Below are 26995 nucleotides of genomic sequence, written 5' to 3' on the forward strand. Positions count from 1 at the left end.
GTAAAACTTACCAAAGAAGAAGCAGCACTGGCTGGCTGGCTGGCTGGCAGCAAACTTTAATTGCAATGCAAACTCTGAGACGGGGCAGCACCCAAAATATATATAATTGAGTTCATTAGCAATTTCCAAATGCAACACACAAGCACAACACACACTAAAAAAATAAAAAATAAATCAAGCGAGAAACAATAAACAAAACAGTTGAAGAGTTTTCAAATTAAAAAGACGCGACAACTAAACGGCCCGGCAAAATGTCACTTTGTCTTGTGAAAGATTCACGCATAACTGAAAGTCGCGGCAGAGTCGAGTACGGAACCCAGTCGTGCCAGGGGAGACACTGGCCAAGAGTGTGAGGGGGGGGGGGGGGGGAGAAAGAGTGAAAGAGAGTGAAAGAGAGTGAGTGCGTGCGTGAGTGAGCGCAAGAGAGAGGGGTAGATAGATGGAGAGAGTGAGTGAAAGACAGAGGAAAAGGAAAGCCAAAACGATTTAATGAAACGTGCAATCAGCACTAGAAAGTGACACAAGGCCCCCAAAAGTAGTTGCTCCATTGAGCAAGAGAGCAAGAAGACGCCGAGAGCCAAAGAGCGTAAGAGCGTAAGTGAGGAAAGCGAAAGAAAGATAGATGCAGTGGGAGAGTGAAAGAGACAAGATTGCAGCAAAATCAAAGAAGAGTGAACAAGCGGAAAAAGTCTACAAGGGAAAAGTAGTTCTCGCAAAAGCAAATCGGAGAAGTAAGAGCAGTTGTTGTAGCCATAAGTATTCTTTGATGAATCATTGCCATAATATTTGTGTGCACTCTCAACTATCGGGTTGCCATGCCTATGGCCCAACTTATGGCCATACCTTGTGTGGGAATTGCTCTGCCCTGAAATTTGTCTGTGCCCAAACAACAGGCAGCCCAGTTGCCCCAGTGCATCTTTTGCTTCCGCCTTGTCTTGCGTTTGGCATCGACTGCCTGGCCCAAGGGTCCTTTGCCCGGCAGCAGTGACGTACGCGTGGGCGTAGCTTGTTGGGGGTGGGACTGGGGCTGGACTGCACTGGACTGAAGTCTGTTGCATCACACACACACACACACACACACACACCCGCCAAGGCGGTTACGGCACTTGATTTAATGCCTCTTTTACGCTTTCTTGGCTGCCCAAGTGACCGAAAAGTGGCCCGTCGGTCTGCCCGTTTCTTTCTTTTTTCGGGTAACGAAATCTCTTTATTTAAAAACTAACAAAAAAAAAATGGTTATAGTAATTACGAGTAGTGGGACGCTTACGAAAAACCCCAACTAGAATGGCTCCTCGTAGTCCCATGAACGTTCGTGGGCCGCTGGCTTCCAATGGTGGCCTCCGCCACCGCCTCCGCCACTGCTGCTGCTGCTGCTGCTGGAGAAGATGCCCGTGGAGGCTTTGGAGGCACCACCCGAGGCGCCCAGGGCGGCATTGAGCAAGAGACCCAGCGCACTGCTCACTAGATGGGAGGCCACCTGCTTGACAAAGCCGCCCGAATCGAAGCCAGCCGCTGGATGGCCGCCACCGCCCTCCCGCGCCTTCTTTTTGCGCGGCTTGGGCAGCTCTGCGCTGTCGTGGCGCTCCTCAGAAGCCTCCGCGGGACGAAACTTGGCCTCCAGGAAGCTGGACAGCAGGCTCTTGGCGAAGGTCAGCGGCTGCGGTGGTCCGTCCTCCTCGGGGTCCTAGGGCAGGGAACAAAAAAAAAAACATTCAAAATCGTGCAAAAGTGTGGCGGGGGCAGCTTTGGGAGTTAGTTGAACAGTTAGGGGGAAGGGTGAGAGGGTAAGGCTGTTGGGTAGATTGGATAAATACTGCGCTTAGTGAGGCCACCACAGTGCCCAGGAAGTTGCCCAGAAATTGTCCATTGTTGATCTGCAGAAGAGCAGAAAAATGAGCTGAGATTCCGCTGGTCTGCTGCTGTTCTTACCGCTCCACCACCGCCAGAGAGTCCCTCGAGGGCAGTGCCCACATATTGGCCGAGCACCGTGCCAAAGTTCTTGTTGCCAGACAGCAGACCCGACAGCAGCGACGTAGAGGTGCTGATCAGCGTCTCAATGTCCAGGCCGCCAGGCTGTCCAACGAAAAACCTTGGTAAGCATTTGGGCAATCATTTCGGAGGGCTTTGCACTTACCCCAAATAAAGTGGAGACGACGCCAGTGAGGGCGCCTATGAGGGCACCCACATCCGAGCCGCCTTCGCCCTGGAGTTGAATCAAAAGATTTGGTTGGAGCTGGGGGCCAGGGGGCAACTCTTGGATTGATTGCTACTCACGCCACTTAGACTGCCAATGATGCCGACCAGACCTCCACCGCCGCCAGCAGCAGGCGCTGCGCCATCGTCTCCAATGTCTCCCAGTTCATCATCATCATCCGTCTCGGCCTGGGCCTCGGACTGGACCTGGGCTTCGTTGGTGCCAGTTGCGGCTGTAGGCTCCAGCTGCTGCTTGGCATTCTGATTCGTTTTTGGCTTGGGTTTGGGTTTGGGCTTGGCTTTTGCTTTTGCTTTTGCCCTTTGCTTGGCTCTGCTGCCCTTGGCTGTAACATTTGGCGACTTCAAGAGCCCGTTAGTTGGGTTAAGACTAGACCATGTCGGCAATGGGTTAAGTGAGGGTTCAGGGTTCTGGGTTCGGGTTGGGTTTAGTTTTGGGTGTTAGTCACACGGCGAGCAATTGGCTCTTTACTCACTTTAAAGTCCAGCTGCTGCTCTGCGTCTTCGTCCTCCTGCAGATTATACAGCTCAGAGTTGTTGTGGAATTCCTGCTGATGATTGTGCTCCTGCGTTTGCTTGCTGCGTCTCTCTGGCTGCTGCTGCTGCTGCTGCTGCTGATGTTGCTGCTCCACCAGATTCTCACGGAAGTCATCCTGCAAGCGCAAATGTTTGGCCTGGGGTTAAATGTGGCAGCCACACGCTGAAGCAGCCACCTACCTCTGACAGAATGGACTTGATGATGCGCATTTCCTCGGGTAATTGTTGTGGCTCCTCCTCATCCTCCTCCTCGTCGTCCTGCACCGCTCGCTTCTGTATGACCTTCTGGCGGGCCTTGGCCAGCGGCCCGTCCTCGGAGGCCTGCTCCAGCAAATGCTGCAACGCCTTCTCGATCTTTGCATCCAGTTGCAACTTCATGTGCGGCACTTGCTTGAGGATTTGCCTGCGCAGCTGGCCCAGTCGCTCCCCCAGTTCCAGCTGCAACTCCCCCTGCGGCTGCTGTCCGCCCGTATTGTCCGCCGAGATCTCCTGCTGCTGCAGCTCATCCTCGTGCTGTTGCTGGGCCAACTCGCGCAGCTCCAGCCGGAACTCGTGATCGTCCTTTGTGTCCGAGAGTACGTCCAGGGCGCTGCTCAGGATCTCGAGGGCTCGCTGATCCCGCGTCAGCTGCTGTTCAATGGCATCGATGTGGGGCAACACCCGTTCGCTGTCCTGCTGCAGCAACAGCTCCCTGATGGCCCCCACCAGTTGCTGCTCCATCAGCTCCTCCGCCTGCCGTGCCCCATTCAGCAGGCCAATGCCCGTGAGGGCGCGCAGCTCCTGCCGCGGCAGAGTGCGCTCCAGGCGGCGGTACGCTGTCATGGCTCTCAGATAATGGGATTGCAGCTGCATACCGCTGCTGCTGCTGCTGCTCGGCCGACTGCTGCCCCGTGGCACGATGAGGCAGAGGAGCAGGAGCAGCGCTCTCACGCGGATATTGTCCATGGCGACTCAACGAAAACTGCGACCACGAGGAGCACGCACTTTTTATTATAACATCGGATCGATCGATATTTGTTTCCGCTCCGCCTGAGCTGTGGGCGTGGCATCTAAGCTAGTTACGCCTCTTCAGCTCCTCCTTCTGCTTTTGCTTTTGCTTTTGCTTTTGTTGTGCAATCGCTTGTGCATCCAGCCAGTCCAGCCATGCATCCATTCAGCCATGTCCGCCAGTTGCCTCTTTGTCATATGCTAATTTCCCATCGATCTCCAAGTCGCAAGTGGGCGTGGCAATGGTTCTGCTCTGCAGAAGGCAGCTCCCAAAAAGAACCACAAGCCAGACAGCAGCAGCAGTGACCATTAGGCACAGATCAAACCCATTAGCCATTAGCCAATTTCCTAATGGGGCCATTTCCCCGTGCCCGCAAACCAAAAAGGTGCTTGAAATTAAAAGCCTTTATATAAGCCATTTCGGGGAAGAGACAGCAGCAGCAGCGGCAGCAGCTTCATCGCAGGTGTCGCAGCTGTGCGTGACTCTTAATTACCAGTAGCTGGCTGTACTCTCTGGGTACATCTCGATCTCAATGATCATCCGTAGATGTAGACTCAGACGTAGACGTTTGGCGGTGGGGGCTTTGGCATCGAAGCGAAGCGAAGGCGAAGTCCAAGCCGCAGGCGTTACGCTCGTTTAACCTTTCAAGTGCGACAAAGACAAAGGGCAATGGGCAGAGAGGGAAGGGGAGGTTCAACTTGGATTGACATGACATAAGCGACTAAACGCAACAAAGCGCCGACTGGGTAGGGGAAGGCATAAGCCATAAGCCATCAGCCATAAGATATAGTCATCAAATACGCGTCTATGCCCCACTCCTAAGTGCGTGTATTTAGTGTACAAATTCAACCAATTAAATAACCAAAAAAAAGCGACACAAGTGGCCTGCCCTTTAATGCTTCGATTGCCCTTAGATCGTGAATTGACTTGCTCATCTAATGGCACTTTTATGAACCTTAAATAGCTCCGCATACGTGTCGACTTTCAGGGCTTTCAGAGCGCTTCAAAAATTGATCAAATTAAGACAAAGATGGCAGACCTTCAGGCGGATCTGATATCAGATTTCGACTAATTTGGTAGCCCCAGCTTCAGGCTCTTCGCATTCTTTGTCCCACCTTTAATTGTCAGCTCGTTTGTGGCAACTGCCACTGCCACTGCCACTGCCACTGACTTGTGGTTGCCATTAGTACAGAGAAAAAGAGTAAAAACCCTTTTGTTGGCTTGGAGCCACAGGCGGAAGCGGAAATGCCAGCGCCAATGAGCCAGCGGCACTTGACATTGTGCCTGGGCTGAGTGTGAGTGTGAGTATCATTTGTGCTGGCAATTAGGGTTTATTGACAATTGTCAAAAGCCAAAGAGCAGGGCAGAGCGGCGCTGCCATCGATCGAATCAAAAGTTTGTATACAAAGTACATATATGCCAGCGATATGTGTGCGTATATTATTAACACATATCTTTGTGCAATAAATAATAACCTTGCCAAATCGTTGGACTTCGTTTCGCTGCTTGGCAACACAAACACACACACAGCCAGATATATATAGAGAGAGAGAGAGAGAGACAAAAAGTTGCACTGCAGCGAACAACTTTTTGATTTTGGATGCCGATTCCGATTCCGATTCCGATTTTGCTGCTCCACTGCCTCAAATCGAGTTCGAACTGCCAGAGAGCGCGGGAATTAGTTCTTTCACGTAATCTTTGCACTTTTATTTGTTGCAATTTGTTGCTGTTGCACTTTGCTTTATGTTTATTGGCGCCTGGCTACCACACATCAAGGCAAGACATCAAAGGCTGTCATTGCGGGGGGTGGCACCGCGGCTGTTGAAGCGTCTGGTGCCGATAGACTTGCTCAAGTGTTCCATCATCAAGACGCAGACGCAGTGCAAAAAGGGTACGCTCTGCAGGGGATCTTGGGGATATGCAATTATATTGCTCTCAGCCAGGGTATTCGATAGCAAATGTATCTGTCATCAATGTAAAATCGATGACTGACCGCCAGCCAAGCGGAACGTAGCTGAAGGCGTAGCCAGCAACGAAAACAACATCAAATTAACATAATAAATAGCGCCATAAATATAAAAAGTAAACTCTTAAGTTGCAGCAATTTTGGACGGCACTTTTAGAGTGCTTTCGATTGTGGCTTCGATTTCATTGCAACATTCAACGATGATTATACAATTGGCTTTGAAATTGAATCCTAAGTCCTAAGAAATAAGCGCGAAGCTGGCAGCATCCTGATTAATCGATACAAAATCTATTAGTGCCAGCAGCTGCCTTACCGACTCCTGACTTCTGACTTTACATCCTTTCCCCGCACTAATTTAACGCCAAATCATGCATTTAATTATGCAGAGTTTTTTTTGTCTGAGCCGCCAATCACTGCGGCAATCAAATGCCAGACAGCCTGCCAGACACAGTCTAAATTCAGGCATACGGCTGCCAGATTGCCAGTTGGCCAGCTGCCTGCTGCCTGCTGCCTGATTGATATCCAATCCAGTTCAAAAAATTCAGCCAGTCACTTGCTAAAGCCGTGCTTAGTAATGGCAAAGCTGTGCTGGTGTTGTGGCTTTGAAGTGTGCCACCAGATGACCACGGGACACGACACAAAACACCACAAGAAATAATCGAAAGACAGCATCAAGAGGAGGCATCAAACGACCTGATCGATAACACGTAATGTTGGGACAACAACCAAGAAATAGTCACAGCAAAGCTGATCAATCATGATTCCGTTTCTCCGTATCTGTGGCCTTTCCTTTTGCCATTATTTCACACCCAAGAAACACGCTGAAATATTTTGAATTTTGTTGCTGTTTTTATTTTTGGCAGCACCACGTTCGGTTTGCCAATCGGCTGAAAAATGACGGCCAAACCGAAAGCCGCCAGAGCCATAGCCACAACAGCGGCCGCAGAGTTGTTAACATGTTAACTTGGCTTAAATGCATTATGATTTTATTTCTGTTGTTTGGCCCTGCCACAATTTCCAAACTGTTTTTGAGTGAATAATGCGAAAGTTTACGAGCTCATTGGCTGCCAAAAAGAAGCTTCCCCAGAGCAGTTGTAGCTACACTTGTACAGTGCACAGCAATTGGCTTACATACTTGCATGTAGAGCATCCTGTGTGCAGCTTTTGCATGCTAGAATGGGCCTCTGTGTGTGTTTTGGGCGGCTGACAGTTTCCTCTGCACAGAAAGAGAGGCTGGCACAGGGGCAATGGAGAGGCAAGGGGTGGCGTTGCAAGCGGCCGTTGCAGTCGCCAATCGAGTCTCACATCATGTTGTCCACTGGCATTAGAAGTGATTTGTCTGCAGTGGGCTCACCCCGGGTATTATGTTTACAGTACGAGTACACTCGTACACGTACAATATTGTCCACTTATTATCTGTAATTGTTTGCAATTAGTCACCGAGGCTGCGAGGCTGCGAGGCTCTGAGCCGGAGACAGACTGTGAGAGACTGTGGGCTATGGGCTAATTTATGCAATGACAAGTGCTGCCTGCCTATAGCACCTCCCAATCACAGTTCGCCATTCGCCATTCGCCATTCGATTGGATTCGATGACTCAAAACCAGCGCATAGTCCGAGCCAGAGACACTGAGCAATGGGCAGCTATGTGCTATGTCCCCCCCCGCATGTAATGGCCCCAAAAACGGTGGCAATTAAATCAGAGGAAAGACAAAACGAAGAAGATGAAAAGATGAAGCTGCCACAGAGATCGGGGATTGGGCTGCTCCGCACAACCTTGTTATTGTCTATGGGCTGTCATTAAAAGTTGAACAGGCAACAAACAACAATGGCAAACGACATCAACTCTGACATCGACACCGAATCCAGCAACGGCAACAGCTACAGACTGCAGACTGCAGACTACAGACTACAGACTACAGGGGACTGGCTGCAATGTCTTTTACATTTAATTGCACCACTGGGCGGGCACATGGCAAAGTGAACTGTCAGGCAACAGACTCATCCGAACTGAACTGAAGCGAGTCTTGAACAATTTAAAATGTTGTCAACGTCGTAGGTACCAGAGCCACAATTAATTGATGCGCCATGAATGGCCTGGTTCAATGGCAGGGACAAGTCAGTCTCCAGCAGCCAGTGGCATCGTCTCTCCTGCAATTAGAGCTACAATTTGAGTGCTACCGGAATGAGCACTAATTGTTGTGCCAGTCCATAAACATGGCTATTAATTTAGAGCAGCCAACAAAGCTGGGGGCAAGATTGTTGCCAGTTAGGTAGGGGCAAAGCCCAAAAACCGATTTGGAAACACTTTGCAAACATTATCGAAGAACAGTAGCGACAGCAGTAATTGAAATGTCTTTTGCATTATTTCATAGACTCTTTAGACTCCTCCCACTGCTACTCCAACATCCCATCCACGAGGTCTGGAAACTGCTTTTGCAGTGTCCCGAATTCAAATGTCACTACGACGCCCTATTGCCAGCATGGAGGAGCGGCAATGGAGGCAGAGGTCCGGCCATTAAAGCTAATTTCGTTGTCATTTTCGATTTTGGCAAAAACCAAAAAGCAACAAAAAAAACCAAAAGAAACAAAAAATAAAGCCGAACAAAGTCTGCAACTAATTTCATAATTTTGTAACTCTTTGTGTGGTTTTGCATACACATGCATACATATCTGCTATCTTCTGTGCATGTGTGTGTTGGCGTGTGTGTGTTTGTGTTTGTGTCAAAATCTAATTCGCCTTAAACTGATTTCGAACGCATGCAACTTTTGTGTGAGTCTCTCTCCCCCTGGCTAGTCGCTGACTAGCTGCCCGACTGACTGACTGCCAGACTGACTGATTTTGAATTTAGTTTGCTTTTGCAATGCAGCAACACAAAGACTAAAGCCAACAGCGGTGTAGAGAGATACTTTATCTGTGTGTGTTTGCCTGGCTGCCTGGCTGCCTGGTTGCCTGCTTGTACTATGCGGCGTATGCGTAATTTGTAGTACGCCAAGCATGTCTGACGGCGCGAATACTTGCACTGCTATGCGTACGAGTACTGCTACTCATACTCACACTCATAATGCTCCACTTACTTGTACTTACTGCTACTCATTCTCTTTCCCATACTCGTGTCGTTCACCCATTGCAGATCTCGAGCGGAGCAGCAGGCCAGGAGCAGCAGTAGTACCACCAACAACAGTACTGGTTATCCTTCACAACTTGTTGCCGAAGGTAAGTCGGCGACTGGTCTGGTTTTCGTAAGGGCTCCACAAAGAGAGCGCCACTCGATAGCTCCAGGCAGCAATCAAAATTGAATCGATTCGCAGCGAATTATGCGGCATAAAAGCTTCCGGCTGCCAGAACTTCAATGCAGCTAAGATCACTTTAGATCCACTCTTCATTCATTCATTCACGCACCGCAAATCACAAACTCGACAAAAATGTCGTTCACGATGATGAGCCGAAGGTCAGCCGGCGGCATAGCTAAGCATCTTCATTATCATTGTGATCGATCGCTGAACACGCTGTTCAAGAACAAATTATAACTATAACGGACAGCCGACAACCATTTGGTCGTGTGACATTGTCTTGTGGTCGATCGTTGATCGTTGATCGTCGAATGTTGGGTTTTGGTTTTTGGTTTTTGGTTTTTGGTTTGCCTTGCTGCTCGACCAGCCGAAGGTTTTCTGCCGTTTATCATCGAGTCGTTGGGCAAAGTGCATGGCCAACATGACGCTGCAGAAAAGATTTTGTTAGCCTTTCAGAGCAGTTACCAAAAAGCAACACATAGAATGGACTAAAGCAGGGACTGGCACACCAAGTTTGAGGCTACGTAGACAACTCCCTGCCATAGTTAATGTACATATCTGTGATCTATTAGCCAGCCACACGCAGGCAAAATTCATTGGAATTTGCATATGTTTTTGGCAATTTGGGGGGAAATGATTTTCAAATTCGCAGAAAAATTCGCATTTGCAGTCAAATGGGAATTGAATGGAATTGCCCAACAGTCGATTGCTGTGCAAATTGCGATCAATAAATGCCTCGAAACACACTAACGATTCAGCTATAAATCGATGAAGCGATTAAACGATTATTATCGAGCATAAAGGAGATGAGGAAAAGGTTTTCAGGAAAGCCAAAACAACAAGCGATCTTCAAACTATGCAAAGTGCGACGATGCGCAGCTGCAGGAGATTGTGTAAGCCGTCGGGCCAGCTCTAATCCTGGCCGGCACTGGCCCACTGACAAACTCCCAACAAACGGATGCCGGGAGACAGGGGGCACTGAGATGGACTGGGACGGACAGCCTGACAAAGTGAAGCTGGCAGTCACGAGGCGGAAACTTTTCGCGTAATAGTCTTGGCCAAAAAAAAACCAAACAAAAAAAGGAAAACAAAACCAAAAACAAAAGGGGGAAGCAGCACGAAAACCACTCAAAAATCTGGTCAAGCTCAGAGCTGAAGCTTGGCTTTTGGCTCACTTTCGTTTTCATTTTGGCCAGGCTTTTGAGCTCGAGACGAGGCGCAGAGACACTCGGTTCGGCTCGACGCCGATGCCGATGCCGATGCCTACGCTGACGCTGACGCCGTCGCCGAGGCGTTAAGCGGCTGACACGACGCTGGAGCTGGCTCAACGCTGACGCTGCTCTGCTCTGCTCCGGCCAGAGCGCGCTTTGTCTCGAGCTTTAGTCGCTTGTGTGTGATAAAATCACGTTAGTAATCAATTGCAGGCCCAACAGCCCAGACCACATAGAGCAGCCACAGGCACAGGCATCGAAGGCATCGCAGTCAGCACTCTCGATAAGCCACCCCACAAGACCAACACACACTTTTTGTTGTTGCACGCCAACTGTTGCCAACTGTGTTTTTTTTTTTATTGTTCTTGCTGTCGTGTTTTGGAAGCCAACCCCGTCCAGCCCGCAGGCAGTTTATCAACGCGTATGTATCTTCGTCGTGTGATCCGTTCGGATCGGATCGGTTCGGAATAGTGAGGATAAACCATCGTTAACAAACCAAAAATTAAAGCCAAAACTCAAAACTCAAACTCAAACTCAAACTAAATCAAATCCATAAAAACCAAACACTAAAAAACATCCAACAAAAGACAACAAAAAAAAACGAAGAAACCAAAAAAAAAAACTGCAGAAATTCCGCCAAGAAACATTAGAAAAAGTTTTAGCCAAAAATTTCATTTTACCTTGCTCTAAATTTTGAGTTCTTTTTTTTACACACTTTTTTTTGCTGTGCCTTACATTTTCAGACAAGACAAATTTCAGTTGGTGTAAAAATGCCCAAAACAAAAGGCGCAAAACCCAAAAAACGAAAACAAAAAACCCAAAAATGACGCGTGTGCTGAGCTATTTTCGAGGGTTTTCTGTCTCATTTGCTCATTTGCTGCACTCAATCCGATTACCCAATTAATGCGAATTGCGAATTGGTTAACAGAAAACAGCAAACAGAAAACAGAAAACAGAAAACGTTTTTGATTGCCAATTTTTGCTGGCAAGTTGGCGTTTCGGCGGGGGGGTTCGTGTTTCGTGTTCAATGGCGGGAAGAGGCTACCAAATGGTTGAGAGTAGAGAACAGATTAAAGATCAATCAGCTCAGACCAATCAAGTCGAGTCAGGTCTCATAGCTGCACTTAGCCCTTTTTTTTATTGACTCCTTCAAAACCCAAACATCTTTCAGCACTGTTCATTACAGTTTCAGCTTCTATTTCTTTTCCTTTTGCTGGGTTTCAATCTTTTCTTTTTTGGCTTTTTAATTGCGACATGTCCATGTAGCTGCATGGCACTCAATGCCACATTTGCCTGGTTTTTTAATGATTTTTACTGATTTTTCTTTTGTTGTTGTTATGGCAAAATTTTGTGCAATCATAAAAAAACCAAAAAGCAAAAGCCAAAGCCAAAGCCAAAGCAAAAGCAAAACTACATAAGTGTACGTACATATGCAAAGAGCAAACGAAATGTAACAGCAAAACGAATATATGTCCAGTCACGTTGAAGTGATCGCTGTGTGAAGTGATCGGTGATTGCTGATCACCTGTGGACAATTGTTAGAAGCAAATGGATCATAAAAACAAAAGCACCAAAAGAGCATAAATTAACAAACCATCAAAAACCCCAAACGCATGAGAGCGAAAGACAGAGAGAGGGAGATTGAGGGACGGAGAGCAGCCTGAAAGTAAAAGCAAAAGTTGGCAGATGACATAACTTTGTGGCGCTGTTGTTGCCGGTTTTGGGTATACCTCTCCCACTCTCCCTCTCTCCCTCTCTGCTTAACACTTTATACAGCTCTTTCTTGCCATCTTTCTTTCTCTCGCTGTGCTGCCTGCTTTTGACGCTTACGCCCTACTTAGACAGTCTTTGAGGCATGTTAAGCCTAACCACGTCTTTCTCTCTCTCTCTCTCTGTTTTGACCATCATCAACATGTTGCATGTTGCCATTACAGCAAACTGGCGAACAAAATTGGTTCTGGTACCCTCTGCCACACACCTTCTCCAGTCCTTGCAACCCCTTGTCCGACTCTCTGATTAATTGGCAGCGAGAAAGTCTACCACAAAAGACGTTCAAGTTCAGTTCAAGCAAATATATTTTATACCATAAACCATAATCATTTAAGTTCTTAAAACTCTCAAAAATTCATTTTTACAGAAAAAGTAAAGTATTAAATTTCCTAAATGAATTTGTTAAGCTCAAACCAACGCATTCTGCAACCTAAAAAATGAATAGTTAAACTTCGTAAAGCTCAAAAAATAAATTCATTTATAAGACTCAAGAAATTAATTACAAATATAAAGTAGTACAATTTGTAGAGCTCAAAAAATAGTTATTGAAGTTCTTAAAATAGTTTTGAAACAAAAGCCTTTAGACGGGCTAACTTTATGCCACTTGTGTGTAGTTTTGAACTTGAGCTTGGGTCTTTCCATAGTTCTGCCGTTGTTTGTTGCACATAATGCCTAGCTGGATGTCCCATCTTTGGCACCTGCCATGCCTCAACAATTTTCCACGTTTTGTCAGTCGAATGCGCAGTTAACCTTTGTGCCTTTGGGCCCTTGCCATCATCCAGACGAGCACTCGAATATATGTATATCCAAAGTGCAAGCAGGCAGTTCTAATTAGCGGTTTATCCCACACTGTACCTAGTTTCACCTCCAATAAAAGATTGTCATTAAGTCTACACATCAGTGTGATTCAGCTGCGGAGTGGGGTGGGGCTCTGTTGACCAACGAAATTGAGCTGCGACCCGGCACCGGCACCCAAGCCGCCTCTAACCCTTCAATTGGAGTCACAACTTGAGGCGTTTTTAATGCATTTTCTCACAATTTTCTGTGTGTGTTTTCGCACTAGCACTAGTCGCTCTCTCCCGTTTTCTCTGTGCCTCTCTGCTTCGAGCCTCATTCAATTTCTTACACAAATGCGCACAGCTACAGCTACACAGCCACAGCGTTTTGCTGTATAATTACATAATTCTGATTGCCGCGCTTTCTGTTGTGATTTAAACAAGTAAATTACTCGTTGTTGCTGTCGCTGTTGCTGTTGCTGTTGTTGCTGCCATTTCCACAGACTGCATGCGGCATTACTCATACGCCGTGTTGCCCAAGAAATGTCCAATATTTAAACTTGACCAAAACCAACACATGCCGCGACACGTCTGCGTCTATTGACAGTTGGCGTTAGCATCCGCATATCCGGCAGGGACCTTGGACAAGACGAGACCGAACAGCCGAACATCAAACACGAGTTTTTGGCTTTAATTTCGTTTGAACGTTGATCACATTGACATCGGTGTTTTTTTTGGTGTTTAAACACAAAAAAACTGCCGCATCATGTGAAGGTCAATGCGACGACCTTTATCGATTGTCCGTCCGTCCAGCGTGTGGCTGCTGTGTATCTGAGCCTCTCTCTCTGTGTGTGTGTGAATCTCATTAATTAATATGCCACTCTGTTCACCTCTCTTTCCAGCGCACACACACAGACACACAGAGACACTCATACTCGCAGAGCCATGAGGCAGCCAAGCAGACAGCAAATTCTGGCGCTGGCCCTTTGCAGCGCCGTTTGCCTGATCAGCGCCGTACCCGTGCCGCAGCCGCAGCCGCAGCCAGCGGGCAACCAGGAACTGGATGTGCTGCAGATACCACTGGCCAATGGCAAGGTAAGTGCAACCAACGAGGGTAGCTAAGGCAGTCACAGGTGTGACGCGAGGTGTTCCTCTTAGCTTTAGTTATTATTATTATTATCGATAAGCTTTTATGCCGCACCTCGCTGAGAGAGCAGCGCGTGCTGCTGCTGCCCTTTCGACCATATTTGCTTGACAAATTTGCACTTGGATGAGACAGAGATCGTCGTGGCTCGCTGCAGAGAGCGGGCCATGCCCGACGTGTTTGGGTAAAGCAACAAAAACGCAAAAAAAAAACTTCCTTTTACTTTTTGGCATATGCAGGTCTTGGGGTCTCTGGGCCCCCGTCGGACCTGCGTGACCAGCTCGAACGACCAACGAACCAACGAACCAAAGATCGAACCAGTTCCAAGGAAGTTGGCACACTTGTTACCTGTTTCCTTGGCCAGTCTATAGTCTCAGCTGCTGCCACTTGGCTAGTTGGCTACTTGGCTAGTTGGTTGGCTACTGCTGCTGTTGTTGTCGGGTGTGGGGCGCCTGGGTGTTGGCCTGTTCAAACCGGACTTTTGGCTTACCCGCTCCGAGTGTTCGAGTGTTGGGCAAGCTCTGCAGTCGGCTCTGTTATTTTATTACTTAATTGCCAGCCAAGACAATTCCCAGTGCCAGCCGCAGTCCCCCGAAAACAATTTCAATTTCATTTTCCATTTCATTTTCAGTTTGGGGGCCTCAGCTTCGTGCGCATTGTCCGCATTCGATCATCGTCGTCCAAAGCCTCCATGGATCATGGATCATTGTGGCTGGCAATTAACACTCTGCAGCTGCAGTCCCCTGCCACAGACCCTCCATCTTTGCTAATTTGTTACCCAAAAAGCTATTCGCTCTGCGTTTTAACATTGTTTTATGTCAATTTATGGCTTTCACTTTGTGCAACAAATTTGCACAAATGACTGTGGCTGTGGCTATGGCTGTCTCTTTGGCTGTGTGCCAGTCCCGCCGCTTGATTTGTCAAATATTTTAATCATTATTTGTGATGTATTTCTGAAGACAACTTTAAGCACAAAGGACAGCTGCGGAGATACACTTCCTACACCTACTCGATGGCAGCTTCCTTTTGGGTTTTGATTGCTCAAATTGTTGCAGCAATTTTGGGGCATTGTGATATCATGAATACATTTAAGTGCATCCAGGGCCCACGCATTTGGAAATATCATCTACTTAGGGCCCACCAAAAATGACCAACAAAATATTCAACAAAGTTTTGTCATTGCCCAATTTGGCTGTGGCTCTGGCTGTGGCTGTGGCTGTAAACGGCAAACTAGGTCAAAATTTAGCCCACAAAACGATGATACGATAATGATGCCGATAGATATACACATACTTACCCATCGTAGGTATAAGTGTATGCAATATTAGTTAACTATAACCCACACGACATGCTATGCCATCTGCTGCTCTTCATCATTGTTTGGGGGCGCTTCATCTCTGCGGCGTGTTGACATGCCTTGCGCCATAAATCATTTAACGAGAGGCTGACAATGATGATTGAACCGCCAAGCTCCACGCGCCCGTCCCCCTGAAACCCCTAAGTGGCATACGACAATTTTCCTCTTATTTTTCCATGGAACTGCAGCGCAGTTGTCAACTGCAATGATAACTCCATTGTGGCCGCGTACTCGTACTCGTCGAGCCGTTTGCTTTTTTGTTTGGTCTCTCCTTCTGTGTGTCTGTCTATTTGTCTTCGACTGACTGTCTCTTGCCATTTTTCCGCCGCAGCACGTGGCAGCAAATGACATAACAACAACCGGTCCGTTGTCGATTGTCGATTGTCGCTTCCCCCGTGGGGCACACAACGAATACCCTGTCATAGCCTGAGGGGCAGTTGTAGTTCAGCCAACAATGGCAAATCCTTTGAGCACTTTTTGCCATAGATATGCAGCAGATATCCCTCAGCAGCTGTAAGGGGTATCCCTAATATTTGATCTACAATCCCCTCCACTAACATTGCTCTTCCTTTTGTGTCTGGCGTCTCGCAGTCTCTTTGTCAGCTTCGCTTTGGTTTTGCACCCACAAATGATGGCAGTTTTGGATTCCTTGCCAAGTGCAAGTGTCGTTCCTCGTTCCCTGCCTTTCCGCTTATGTAAGCTTAGGCACTGCCTGCCCCTGCCCCTGCCCCTGCCCCTGCCTTTTGTTGCACACACATCACGCATATGCCGCCGCATTGTGCGACAATCGCAATTTGTGACTGCAGGGTGGAGGGGAGTTGCTTGTGGCTCTCTCTCTCTCTCTCTCTCTAAGTAGCCAATTTGTTGGTAGCTGCATTTTTGTTAACTGCCAAACGAGACTTGAGTCAACGAAAAATGCATGCAAAAAGCTTCGATTTGATCTGCGAATCTGCCACTGGCACTTGCATCATTCTTATGGCAGATGTGGCAGCAGAATTGAGCAGGCTGCAGGAATGTTGCTTCCTGATCCTCAACATGGCATAAGGACCCACCAAAAACCCACCAGCTACATGTTTTCTTGGACTATTGGCAAACTCTTGGCTCCGGGGCATTATCCACTGCCTCTAGGCTTGGGCTCGATTTGATTTATTCATTTTCAAATTCCAGTTTTAATCATTTTTGTTTTTTTTTCCAATTTAATTGAATTGTGTCGCGTATTTTTTATTAGCTGCGCTTGAGCAAGGCCTTAAACTGGCCGGCTGGCAAGTGGCTCAAGCATTTCGAGCAGCGCCTCCCCTCCCCCCCCTCAATGGATTAGCCAGCCAGCAATGGGCGTGGCCCGCAGATAGATTTAGATATAGAAATAGTTGGATGAATCCACTTTGATCATGACACGCACTCTGAGGGGGTCGCAATTTGCAATTAAATTGATAATTGATGGCCTCAGTTGGTGGGGCGTGGAGTGTGCACGGCGGGGCGCAGTGTTGGCATTTATGCAGTGTTGGCCAATACCCCAAAAACAGTGTTGGGAGGAAGTTTGTCAACTTAAAAATTATGTTGCTTAACATATTCTCTTTTGCCAAAAACATTTTAGTTTTCACTTTCATTTCCCTAAGAATTTAACAGTGTTGCCTAAGACCCAAATAACAGTGTTGTGCACTTTTTCAACTTCAAACTTCTCTTGCTTAAATTGTTCTTTTTGGTTAACAATATTTATTTTATTATATTTCCCCTGTTGAAATCTTCCATAATTTGTTTTAAAAAATATTTTATGTTTTTTTTTGTGTTTTTTTTTTTTGCATTGCTAATTTATGCGTCGCTTATCGAAGCCAGTTATCGGCTCCACTTTGCCAGCTATTCGCCGTTGATTGCTGCTTTGGGGGTTTCTTTGCATAAACCAGCCATATAAAGACAGCTACATATACATGTACATAAAACTACATATACATCTATGTATGTAAATGTATTATGTATATATGTATGTACATATGTCTGACAGTTATTTGTGGCGTTTTCGAGTTGCCTTAAGTTGGTTAAGGTCAAGGCAAAGGCAATTGATATGGCCTGTCTGTCTGTGTCTCTGTCTTGGCTGTATTTAAAAACGTTTATCGCTTTTGCTAGGCTGCGAATCGATTAGTGGGCGCCTGAAGCTAGCCCAGTTCAGAGTCCATGCGTTACTACTGCGATTATATAAAGAAATATGTAGGTAAATGTATACATAGGTACACCTATGTATGTACATACCTGAAGCCTACGCGCTGGCCTCTTCCGCATTTTGTCTTACGAATTCCCAACATACTTGGGCTGCTTGGGGCAGCTGCTTAAAATTCACAGCATTCGCTTTAATGACGTTTGCCTGGACCTGAACTCATTTGAAATTCATTAAGATGTCCCATAAAAATGGCAACTTTTGCCTCAAGTACTTTCTGTCTGTCTGTCTGTCTGTCTGTCTTTCTGTCTGTGTGTCGCTATCCAAACAATTGTCGCACTAAACTGACACTGACAGGCAGCTTAAAATATGATGAATAGAGAGAGAAAGAGACACTGCCAGCTGGCAACAGTAGCAAGTGGCAACAGTTTGTTGGCCAAACTATCAAAAGTTTACTTTATGCCATGTCTCCGCCCCATCATCATCATCGTAATCATCTTCGTTGCTGACTTCCGCCCCGCGTGTAAAAGTCTACTTCCGCAGCGACTTTTGAGTCAATTAAACACTGCAAAGGCACAGCACAGTGGCAACATCAGGCGCTGCAACAGCAGGAGGAGCAGCAGCAGCAGCCACGAGAATGACTTGGACTGAGACTGAGACTGGGACTAGGGCTTGGGGGTGCCACTGCCACTGAGGCCATTCCGCTTCATATATTTTACCTTTAAGTAGCTGCGCAAAGCATTCTCCAAGTTTTACCAGCTGAAAAACGTGACAATTTCATTTCAATACACTGCCAACAACAATATGGCCAACAAGTTGAGCTTTGGCTCAGCTCAAAGATTAGTTGCAGGCAACAAACAAACTGAAATAACTTCAATCAAATGATTTATTCATACAAAATACAATGGAAATAGTGTCAACAATGGGGCACATTGTATGCAGCAGCGATACATATTAATTGTAGATTCAATGAAATATATTTTATCTTATAGATAGATAAACACAATACATTCTCCGCAGTAGTTCGATTCTCCACTGCCACAAGTTTCCCTGAAAGTTGGAAAAAGTCAATTATCAAAAGGCAAGGCTGCTAGTCTCTGCTTAGGGTATAGAAAACTTTGAGTGGGTTTTATCTTTTTGCATTGTCCGATATTTAAATGGACACCTCTAACCCCTGCCACAGCCTGGGCAGAGGGGGGAGGCGAGTGGCAGAAACTTTTCCAATTGTTCAAGTGTTGATGGTATATTATTAGATTGTGCTGCTTGGGCACATCGCTCGTGGCACCTTGACAATTGCTGCGACTAAGAAGTTGCTGCTGTTGCTGCTGTTGCATGTTTAGTGACTCGTGCTGTTGATTGTCCAAGTAAGTTGCTGCTGCCATCTCAACCTATCCACCCACCCATTTATGCCGTGATTCATTCATTCCACCCACCCACAAAATGCAATTTTAATGCAATTTTCAAAATTTATTGTGCAATATTTTCAAAGCTCGAGCTCCGCATAGCCCATTAATGTTAACAACGTTTTTGTGTAAAGTCATTTCGCTGTGTGGCTGTGTGGCTGTAGCTGATGGCCCTGTGCCACCAAGAGCCACCCACTTAGTGGCTCAATGTGGTGCAGAATGTGATGCAGGGCCACAAAAGGGAAAGGATGGCAGAGACAAGAGACAACCACAGACAACTTACAAATTACAATTTACACTTGAAACTTGATTGCACAAATGACAGGGGGGTGGGCTGGGGTTGTGGCTGTGGCTGGGGTTGGAGAGTCACTGAGCCAAAGGCGAATCTCATTGTCTAAAGTGAAAGTTTTTTTGGGGGCAATTTTTTTGTCTTCTGTTTTCTGTTTTTAATTTTCTTTCTTTGACTCTGTCAGCTTATGTAACAGACACACAGACACTGACTCTAACAGTTTGTTTCTTGGCTTATTTTTCATTGTTTTGTTTTGTTTTCTTTTGTTTTGTTTTTGCAGGAAATCGATGTCTTGACATTGGGCGCCAAAGATCAAGAACAATTGATAGCCGATCGCAATAAAAGAACAATTGGATTGCTGCGTGAACTGTTTCCGGATATAACCAAGGTATGAATCGAACTACTATATAAACATATATATAAATATATATATCGAACCTCCCCTGCCCCTGCCCCTGCCTACGCCCCAAGACCCCCTTTCTCGATCTCTCTCTCTCTCTCTCTCTATCTCCGTTTGACATCACCCACCCAACCCCACTCTCAGACACTTGACTCTGTTCCTGCCCAGACCCAGATCCACACCCAGACTAGAGCTAGGGCTAGCCAATCACTCAATCAATCAATCAATCAATCACCCAATCAGTCACAGCCTTATCTTAATGAAATGTGTGTTTTGAAATGCGATGCAAATGTGTTCCGTGTAGGAGATCAATATGCAAATCAATCGTCTAGTCAATAATGTGCTGTCACGCGTCGGTCCCATTGTCCTCGGTACGGCACTCAATCCACTGTTCGATGGGCAGCACAGCCAGAGACCCTCAGACGAGGATGAGGATGAGGACGAGGATGCGAATGCGAATGCGGATGTGGATGGGCCGAAAGATCCGAGACCGTCCAGCGATAAGGACTATGAGAGCCTGCCCGAGGAGTTGACACAGTTCGAGCCCGATCGGGAGTTCGCGGGCCAGACCAAGGAGCCAAAAATTTGAATCTAACCTGAATATACACACACACACACACATATATGTATGCGTATATGTGGCTATAGCTTACCGGTTACCCACTCTTATTGGCAACATTTTGATATGGGATTTATTTATTAGTGGATCCCTTCGACAACCCGTTGCATGTCCTCCAATTCCTCTCCGCATGCCCAGCACCCACACCACCCCAGTAGATCCAACCAAGTAAAAACAGACACAAAACCACAAACACAATCCACACCAGCCCCGCAACACGAATCTCATATTGAGTTTTCAGCTAAAAAGAAAAAACCAACCAAAAATCATTCCAAAAACTATTGGCCAAAGATCATCATCAATGAATAAATCAGCAAATCAGCAAACAATCAAACCAGAGACACCAACAATCAAGATCAGCATCCGTATCAGCATCAGCATCTCATGTGGAAGCACCAAAACCACCAAAGAATCATCCACCAACCACAAGAGTCTTGAAGTGGCAGCTCAGGGCTCAGCTCTCGCAGCTCTCACAGCTCTCAGTGTGTTTAGTGTTGTTGTCACGTTTTGTTGCATATTTTCTTGTGCTCTCTCGATAGGAAATCGACTCGATAGTCAATCGTATTATAGCCCAGGTGATACGTGTGGCCGGGCCCGGCCTGCTCACCAGCATACTGGCCGGCAATCGTGGCGGTGCCGGTGGTGCAGGCGGACGCAGTACGACGCCAGCCAGCGATTTTGATGCGGATTTCGATGCCGATTTCGATGAGGATGACGATGTGGCACCGAGCAGCAGCAGCAGCAGCAGCAGCAGCACAGGTGGTGCTGCAGCCGTAGCCACCAATGAGCTGAATGGGAGCGACGACAGCTCGCGGGTGAAGATCGACTTGCCAACATTTGAGCCAGAGACGACGACGACAGCGGCGACAACTAAAGGTGATAGCTTACCCAGTGTAGTAGCATCTTCATACAGTCCCAGTCCCAGTCCCAACTCCTCAACCACCACCTCAATCATCACCAACACCGAGAGCAATGTGGAGCCAGGACCAAGCCAGTTGTTGCCGCGCTCCCTGGAGCCAGATTCAACAACAACAACTACAACAACAACGCCTGCAACAACCACCACCTCAAGCACTTCAACCACTTCAACCACCTCAACCACCTCAACCACCACTACTACTGAAAATCCCCCTCCAGTACCTACCAAAACCACCATCCAGATTCCCACCGACAATAGCATCGATGACCCACAACTGCTAACCATCATCGCTGATATCAATCGTTTATTAAATTCTACCAATTATTTTATTACAACCAGAGATAATCTAACAACAACAACAACAACAACCACCCTTGCACCAACAACAACAACAACAACGGGCAACATAACGAAATTATTGCCAGTATTTGATTGATCTGAAAACAAATGCTAAGGATATCAAAGCAACAACCAACACAACAACAACAACAACCAGAAAAACAACAACAACAACAACAACATCTACTCCAACAGAAAATAGAAACAAATATACAGCAACATTCCACAGAAGAAGAAGGAAAAGCCATCTGAAAAACATTTCCACATAAAAATCCACTCAGCATTTTGATTGAAACGCGAAACGGTTCAACAGTGGTGCGACATGGTTCGTTGGTGCAGTAAGGAACTTCAAAGCTCCTCTCTCCTTGCACCAGCTATGAACCACATGCTGGCATCGACCTGTAGAACACCTAATGGTGGGTGGCCCAGTCACTTGTTGAATCGTTTCTCAGGCAACTTCAGTTCAATCACTTTACATCACTCTCACCACATTGGATATCCTACCCTGTAGAACTCACGCCACAGCCCATCACATTTATGACGCAATCTTAACGTTGATATCCCTTAGAGACCCAACAAGTTGCAAGTTCCTTTCAGTAGCCCTGACCCCTGACCACACCCACGCACCACCCTCAAAACCCTCCCTTCCCACCCCACATGTATGTAATCACAGTCAAGTAAACTAATCTACCAACAATCGTCCCTGCCACTTGCACCTGCAACACACACACAAACACACGCACACCGAATCTGCAATTTGCAATCTACAATCGGCAATCCACAATCGATTCCTGGTTGTTGTAGCAAATCGATGAGCAAGCGAACCGCATAATCTCCAAGCTGCTGCGTACATTGGGACCCACGGTGCTACGTACGGCCATCCAGGGCAATAGCGCCAATGCGGCACGCACCAGCTTCGATGCGGACTTTGACGACGACGATGATGAGAGCAGCAAGAGTGACAGCAGCCTCAGCAGCTCCAGCTCCAGCTCCAGCCCCCCCAGCGACTCGAGTGGCACCCGTGTGACCATCGAGCTGCCAACCTTCGAGCCCGACGATGACAACGAGATCGATGCGGTGGACAATAGCAGCAGCAGCAGCAGCAGCACCATCACCTCGACCACCACCGAGTCTGCTGACACGCTGTAAAGTCACAAAACAAACGACAACAAAAAAAAAATGTGCGTTCCATTTGCTACAACAACTTTGAGACAACCCCTAAAGAAATGGCACTTAAATTGGTTTTTCTATCTATTAAATTTTTTCCCTGTGCAGCGATTTAAAGAATATTTCTCAACACTACAAGAACAACAATCAACACAGCCACAGGCACAGGCACATGTGACACCATCAACAACAAGAGCAGCGCCCAACAGAAACGAAATTTGAATTGAAATTATTTTAAAATGAAAATGAAAAGAAATGAAATGAAATTGGCATTGTTAAGCAACACGAAATTGTTTTGAAATTACTTTTACAACACTGGTTTTCAGCACACACACTCTGTCTCTCTCCTTCACTGTCTGTCGCTGCTCTCTCACTCTCTCTGACTGTACTACATCTGCCTCTCTTCACTGTTCTCTCCGCTGCCTTCACACAGCACCTTTCCCTTTCCCTCTCTATCTCTCTCTCTCTGTACCTCTACCCCTCATGCGCACTGTCTCCCTCCGTCATTCACTCGTCCCTAGGCTAGTAGGTGTTTTTTACAAGAATTATATTTTACATTTATATTGTATAAGTTGTGTAAGACACTTTTTAATACATTTCCAAATATACCGAATTAATGTTTACCCCTCGTATGACTTTTGCTATTGAAAACATATTCGCTCCCGATATATCCCACTCTCTACCACTCTCTCTATATATATTTCATTCACACTTTTGGTGCCCAGACAGACGGCGAAACCCATTACATTATGTGGGAAAAAAGTCACGCATCGAAACGAGTCACACTCTGTTCTCTTTTTTTTTTGTTGGGTGATCAATCCTCATACTCATGAGTATCCTCATTCATATCCGCCTGACTTCTCACCCAAATCGTTGCGCACATCCAAAGCATCCACAAAAGCGATCTAAGCCCGTGCATTTACTCATTCCTGCACTCATACACGTGTGCCGTCGCCTCCTGCATTCGCCCTTCTGCCGCTCAAGAACAAAGAAGCAAAAAACAAAAGCAGAATTTCCAATCCTCCAGTAGTTATTCAGAGTAGATAATTCTCCGCTCGAGCTCAGAGGCAATCCAATCCGATTATGAATTTTCCTTTCGTTCGTTCGATCAAGGAAGAGTCCTTGTTCTGGCTTGGCGCCACATCGTTGCTTAATCTATCGGCTTTCCTACTCCACTCCAATCCAAATCCAATCTACGCCACTTTTGTTTTTCGTCTTTTGCTTATTTTTGTATCTTTTTCTCTTTATTTTCATGTTCCATTAAAACCCAATTCGATTTGTGCAATATCAATAACTCACAAAAAACCAACCAAAACAAAATCAAAAAAATAATCAAACGATCAACTGATTACTGATAACTGATAACCGATAACTGACAACCGATAACCGCAAATCATTCGACAATCAAACAACAATTGAAACGAAACCAAAAACGAAAACTGCAACCGAAATGTATACAAAAATACATCAAAACGCATTTGTGCACGTGCATTGATTTCCACTCATTTACACACTAAAAATGAATCGATCAACCAAACAAATCGATTGTGCAACATGCCATAACATGTCTCCCATCTCTACCTCAACCTAACCGCACATCAAACTTAACTCACGCCAATTACACCACACACAAACACACACGTTGGATGATACTCAACACACACCAAACACACACCACACGCCACCACACTTGACACAAAACACACCACACTGCGCCGAATCCTATGCTTTATCCCACACACCCTTTTGGCCTCCCGCTGCCTGTTGCCCAACCCACAACCTCCCACACAAAATCAACGCAAAAATTTCGAAATTTTTAAAAATCACCACAAAAACGAACAACCATAAAAAAAAAACATACAAATGACAATCCCGAATTCGAACCCCGTACCCGAAAATATGCCACAACCCGCCACCTGCAACCGGCAACCTGCAACTTGCAACTTGCAAACTGCCACCTGCAATCCCCCCGATAACACACAGAACGGCGCCACCGATACACAAATCGATCTGTCGGCGATTAACAAACAGCTCGAGGAGACCATTCGCGTGGCACGCCAGGTCAAGGAGGCAGAGGCGGCCGCCGCGGCCTCCCAGTCTTCGCCCGTTGCCCAGGCGCCCATTCCCCTCAAGTCCAACGAACCCATTCAGCTGAGCTTCAACAATGAGCTGCCCACGCACAGCACATCCAGTGGCACATCCTCGCCCACAGCCAGCCTCAGCGATGTCAAGGCACTGAGCACCAATGATCTGCAGCAGTCGGAGTCCAAGTCGCCGGCCATCGATGAGCTGACCCTCGACTCTGCTGAGGAGACGGCCGAGCTGGATGACCGCAACAAGAGGTAAGTGCTCCGAGTCAGTCTGCAATCGGTACAGGAGTCACACGACAGCCACGCAAACCCAAAACATTACATCACTTATCGATGGAGCTGCTTGATCAATTCAGCGATTAGCGATCTTTCCGTCTATCGATGGCATTAACTTTTTAGTGAAAACTCAAATGAAAATTCCACCCAAGACACTAAACTAATCTTACACTTTCCTACCCTCCCCCCCCCCCCCCCCCCCCCCACACACCCCCACAAACAAAACCAACCAAACAAACAAAAAAACCACACGCATGACAAAACCACAAAAATGGATTGAATGCACCCACCCACCAAATAGTAATCTGTTCAAAAGGTTCCTCAATTTCGGCGGTGCGGGTCTGGCCGGTGGGTCCAGCGGCAACGGTGCCGGTGGCTCGCCCAGCGGCAATAGCCTCGGAGCCGGCGGCTCAGGCAATTTCCTGCTCGATGTAGTGCGGGTGAGTCTGCTGGCCCCTTATCCAGTCGGTTAACCCGAACTCATCCATCCATTATCCAACATCCTGCATGTGTTTAGCTCTTCTCGGGCAGCGTCCAGACCCAGCAGGGCGATGAGGCCGCCAACTCCGTGGGCGGCGGCACCAGCAGCAGCAGCGGCGGCGGTGGCAGCCTCGGCTCCGATGACACGGACGGGGACAGCACCCGTAATGCCGATGGCTACACCGAGGGCATTCCCGGCCCCGTGACGCGCCTGGTCGTGCTGGCCAATCGTGGTCTGGCCAATCTGGTGCAGGATTTAATACTGGTAAGCAAAACCTGAGTCGATAACTTCGATTTCTTAGCAAAGAAATTGATTTCTAATCGTGTTCCTCTTTCCTTTTTGCAGCGCGTGGCCGCCACCAGCGAGAAGTTCGTGAACTTCAAGGCCAAGCTGATAACGGCACTGATCTAAGAGCCGAGGAATGCAGTTTCCCGGCCTTGGTCTTGGCTCCATACCAGCACTGGCCACGCCCTCGCCCTCGCCCGATTTAGTCAAGTCACACTCACAACTGTGCAGAGTCAAATGCAGCAGCAGATCACACACTGTCTCTCCCACGTCCCAGCAACAGCCACAACCCATTCCATTTCCCCCGACCACTCTGCCTGTCTCTCACTCTCTCACTCTCTCACACACATGCGCCACTCATTTGATACAAAGAAAGAAAGGAAGAGAAAGAAAAACAAGCAACAACAAAAACCTTCTGGCAATGTACATTTTTTTCTTAAAACGTTTTAGCAACAATTTTAATAACAAAATATAGCAAAAGAAAAAAAAAAGAAAAAGAAAAAGAAAAAGAGACACGGAAAAGAGAAGAAAAGAAATGCTGAAAATCAAATGAAGAAATTTATTTATATTCTTTAATAAATAAAACAAAGCAAATTAACAACAAAATGAAGCAAACAAAACATGCAAAAATGATTATATAAAGATAAATATGTGTATATGGAAAAAAGAAAAAACGAAAGAAAGAAGAAACACCTGAAGCCCCTCCTCCTAGTGCTGTCTTTTTATTGTTGTCTTGTCTTTGGCTTTTGTAAATATATTTTTGCTATTTGCAAGTTTTTCACAACATATTCCCTGACCCTTTTGCACGAGATTTTCCTTAATTTGTACACCCCCTCCACATGACCTACATGATCCATCGTCGTCGTCCCCACTACAATCTTTGTGTATATTTTGTGTTCTATTAAAAATCATGACTGTGGTGTTTTATTTACTATTATTTTTAATTATTTTAAACGAAAACGAAATATGAAGAGAACGAACTATCATAACGGAAGAAGGAGCGGAGCGCAGGTTGCAGATGAGGAAAACACACACACATCAAGTGTCCACAGCCCCTAAGCAGAACAATATACTCGATCTTATAATATTTTATCCATCCATCTGCAGATATATATGTTTTGTTTGTTTATTATGTTTATGTTCAATCGATTGATCGAGCTTGCAATACAATCTATATCTATCTATATATGCCACGACCCATTTTTTGTGTCCTTCCCGAGCCACGAACCCCAAACTGGATTTGTTCATACGCCTCCCTAATCCTAAGCGAATTGTGTTTTTGTTTCTCATTATGATTTTTTTTTAGCTACCTAAGTGAATGTTTCG

At 46.5% G+C, this 26995-nt stretch overlaps 2 protein-coding genes across 7 annotated transcripts; one reads left to right on the forward strand and one right to left on the reverse strand.

Moving 5' to 3' along the window:
• Window positions 1-1279: 1279 nt before the first annotated feature.
• On the reverse strand, window positions 1280-3693 carry LOC117580865 (keratin, type I cytoskeletal 9). The gene is made up of 7 exons (XM_034267614.1): window positions 2929-3693; window positions 2844-2885; window positions 2275-2454; window positions 2135-2203; window positions 1930-2073; window positions 1815-1874; window positions 1280-1684 (listed from the first exon to the last, which is right to left on the reverse strand). Exons 1-7 carry the CDS (start codon window positions 3691-3693, stop codon window positions 1280-1282), a joined length of 1665 nt encoding a protein of 554 aa, XP_034123505.1.
• A 6709-nt stretch (window positions 3694-10402) lies between these two features.
• On the forward strand, window positions 10403-26031 carry LOC117581291 (probable serine/threonine-protein kinase dyrk2). 6 transcript variants are annotated; one of them, XM_034268326.1, is made up of 7 exons: window positions 10406-10626; window positions 13654-13846; window positions 19374-19481; window positions 24521-24879; window positions 25220-25343; window positions 25421-25648; window positions 25730-26031. In XM_034268326.1, exons 2-7 carry the CDS (start codon window positions 13697-13699, stop codon window positions 25793-25795), a joined length of 1035 nt encoding a protein of 344 aa, XP_034124217.1. In that variant the 5' UTR covers window positions 10406-10626; window positions 13654-13696; the 3' UTR covers window positions 25796-26031. The 6 variants fall into 6 exon arrangements, with proteins under 6 accessions (XP_034124220.1, XP_034124215.1, XP_034124217.1 ...); XM_034268325.1 differs by having other exon boundaries at window positions 10408-10626; window positions 25205-25343; XM_034268327.1 differs by lacking the exons at window positions 24521-24879; window positions 25220-25343; window positions 25421-25648; window positions 25730-26031 and adding exons at window positions 20652-20988; window positions 21371-21479 and having other exon boundaries at window positions 10413-10626.
• Window positions 26032-26995: the final 964 nt, after the last annotated feature.

The sequence above is a fragment of the Drosophila guanche genome, unplaced genomic scaffold, assembly GCF_900245975.1.
Source record: "Drosophila guanche unplaced genomic scaffold, DGUA_6, whole genome shotgun sequence".
In the NCBI taxonomy this organism is placed as follows: domain Eukaryota; kingdom Metazoa; phylum Arthropoda; class Insecta; order Diptera; family Drosophilidae; genus Drosophila; species Drosophila guanche.

What these genes read in the sequence shown, in the direction of transcription:
- LOC117580865 (XM_034267614.1), bottom strand. Translation starts at nt 3,693, where the DNA reads ATGGACAATATCCGCGTGAGAGCGCTGCTCCTGCTCCTCTGCCTCATC. An exon ending in TCATTGGCAGTCTAAGTGGC is followed by an intron (nt 2,204 to 2,274) that starts GTGAGTAGCAAT and finishes ATTCAACTCCAG; the next exon opens with GGCGAAGGCGGCTCGGATGT. An exon ending in TGGTGGCCTCACTAAGCGCA is followed by an intron (nt 1,685 to 1,814) that starts GTATTTATCCAA and finishes TCCCTGCCCTAG; the next exon opens with GACCCCGAGGAGGACGGACC.
- LOC117581291 (XM_034268324.1), top strand. Translation starts at nt 13,697, where the DNA reads ATGAGGCAGCCAAGCAGACAGCAAATTCTGGCGCTGGCCCTTTGCAGC. An exon ending in TACCACTGGCCAATGGCAAG is followed by an intron (nt 13,847 to 19,373) that starts GTAAGTGCAACC and finishes TTGTTTTTGCAG; the next exon opens with GAAATCGATGTCTTGACATT. An exon ending in TGTTTCCGGATATAACCAAG is followed by an intron (nt 19,482 to 20,651) that starts GTATGAATCGAA and finishes CTCTCTCGATAG; the next exon opens with GAAATCGACTCGATAGTCAA.